Below are 2,014 nucleotides of genomic sequence, written 5' to 3' on the forward strand. Positions count from 1 at the left end.
TATGTATAATCCTAGTTTATTTAGTTTAATCCATCAGTAGTATACTCAGCTAAATTGATTGATGACAGACGGACAGACAGATACCACATCTAGGTATGGATGCTTTCAAAGTGTTTTCAGACTTCAAATACATTGCCAGTCTGAAAGGATCTTTCGCATCCTCCATTTAATGTCTTTGCTTTTTAGGTGGGGAATCGGGGCAGATAGGTACAATAAACATGGAGGGGAAGAATGAGGATTTTTGGAGAAAAAGTCGTGGTTCAAAAGGAAGAAATCTGATATATTTTAAAGCAATGTTTATGTCATATCTGTTCATTCTTTTCTATGTCCCTGCAGGTTTCAATGCGTGTTTGGCTACTTGGCTTCTGATTGAGAGAACACAAAATGAATAACTCAACAAACTCCTCTAACAATGGCCTGGCTCTGACCAGTCCTTATAAGACATTTGAAGTGGTGTTCATTGTCCTTGTGGCTGGATCCCTCAGTTTGGTGACTATCATTGGGAATATTCTGGTCATGGTCTCCATTAAAGTCAACCGCCACCTCCAGACCGTCAACAATTACTTTTTGTTCAGCTTGGCCTGTGCTGACCTCATCATTGGTGTTTTCTCCATGAACTTGTACACCCTCTACACCGTGATTGGCTACTGGCCTTTGGGACCTGTGGTATGTGACCTTTGGCTAGCCCTGGACTACGTGGTCAGCAACGCCTCGGTGATGAATCTGCTCATTATCAGCTTTGACAGGTACTTCTGTGTCACCAAACCGCTCACCTACCCAGTCAAGCGGACCACGAAAATGGCAGGTATGATGATTGCAGCTGCCTGGGTCCTCTCCTTTATCCTGTGGGCCCCGGCCATTCTCTTCTGGCAGTTCATCGTAGGGGTGAGGACTGTAGAGGATGGGGAATGCTACATTCAGTTTTTCTCCAACGCCGCTGTCACCTTTGGTACCGCCATTGCAGCCTTCTATTTGCCTGTGATCATCATGACTGTGCTATACTGGCACATATCCCGAGCCAGCAAGAGCAGGATAAAGAAGGACAAGAAGGAGCCTGTGGCCAACCAAGAGCCAGTTTCTCCAAGTCTGGTACAAGGAAGGATAGTGAGGCCAAACAACAACACCACACCTGGCAGTGACGGTAGCCTGGAGCACAACAAAATCCAGAATGGCAAAGCCCCCAGAGATGCTGTGACTGAAAACTGTGTCCAGGGAGAGGAGAAGGAGAGCTCCAATGATTCCACCTCAGTCAGTGCGGTAGCCTCTAATATGAGAGATGATGAAATAACCCAGGATGAGAACACAGTCTCCACTTCCCTGGGCCACTCCAAAGACGAGAACTCGAAGCAGACGTGCATCAAAATTGTCACCAAGACCCCAAAAGGTGACTCATGTACCCCAGCTAATACCACTGTGGAGCTAGTTGGTTCTGCAGGTCAGAACGGAGACGAAAAACAGAACATCGTCGCTCGTAAGATTGTGAAGATGACGAAGCAGCCTGCCAAAAAGAAGCCTCCTCCTTCTCGGGAAAAGAAAGTGACCAGGACGATCTTGGCTATCCTGTTGGCTTTCATCATCACTTGGGCCCCATACAACGTCATGGTGCTCATCAACACCTTCTGTGCACCCTGCATCCCCAACACAGTGTGGACAATTGGTTATTGGCTCTGTTACATCAACAGCACTATCAACCCCGCCTGCTATGCACTTTGTAATGCCACCTTCAAGAAGACCTTTAAACATCTTCTCATGTGTCACTATAAGAACATCGGCGCTACGAGGTAAAACACCTTTGTAGAGAAGGAAGGTGGTCGGGGGAGCTTGGGAAAAAGAAAAGGGATAAAAAAAAAACCTCCCAGTTTTAAAAATCTCTGCCATTGCACTTTATAGTCTTATTATGGAATGTGCAATTAAGGAGCCCGACAGTGACACTTTTATCGTGCCTATGCTCCAGTTTGAGAAACCCACACCTTATCAGCCCTGTCAGTTTCGGAGCGATGAGACCATGAAAGAG

At 46.3% G+C, this 2,014-nt stretch overlaps 1 protein-coding gene across 1 annotated transcript; it reads left to right on the forward strand.

Moving 5' to 3' along the window:
• Nucleotides 1-384: 384 nt before the first annotated feature.
• On the forward strand, nucleotides 385-1,785 carry CHRM2 (cholinergic receptor muscarinic 2). Its single transcript, XM_047097461.1, has one exon. The coding sequence runs from the start codon at nucleotides 385-387 to the stop codon at nucleotides 1,783-1,785; it is 1,401 nt and encodes a 466-aa protein (XP_046953417.1).
• Nucleotides 1,786-2,014: the final 229 nt, after the last annotated feature.

The sequence above is a fragment of the Lynx rufus genome, unplaced genomic scaffold (assembly GCF_022079265.1).
Source record: "Lynx rufus isolate CCGP_SWC_20201006 ecotype Redwood Valley unplaced genomic scaffold, mLynRuf1.p SCAF_4, whole genome shotgun sequence".
NCBI classification, from domain to species: domain Eukaryota; kingdom Metazoa; phylum Chordata; class Mammalia; order Carnivora; family Felidae; genus Lynx; species Lynx rufus.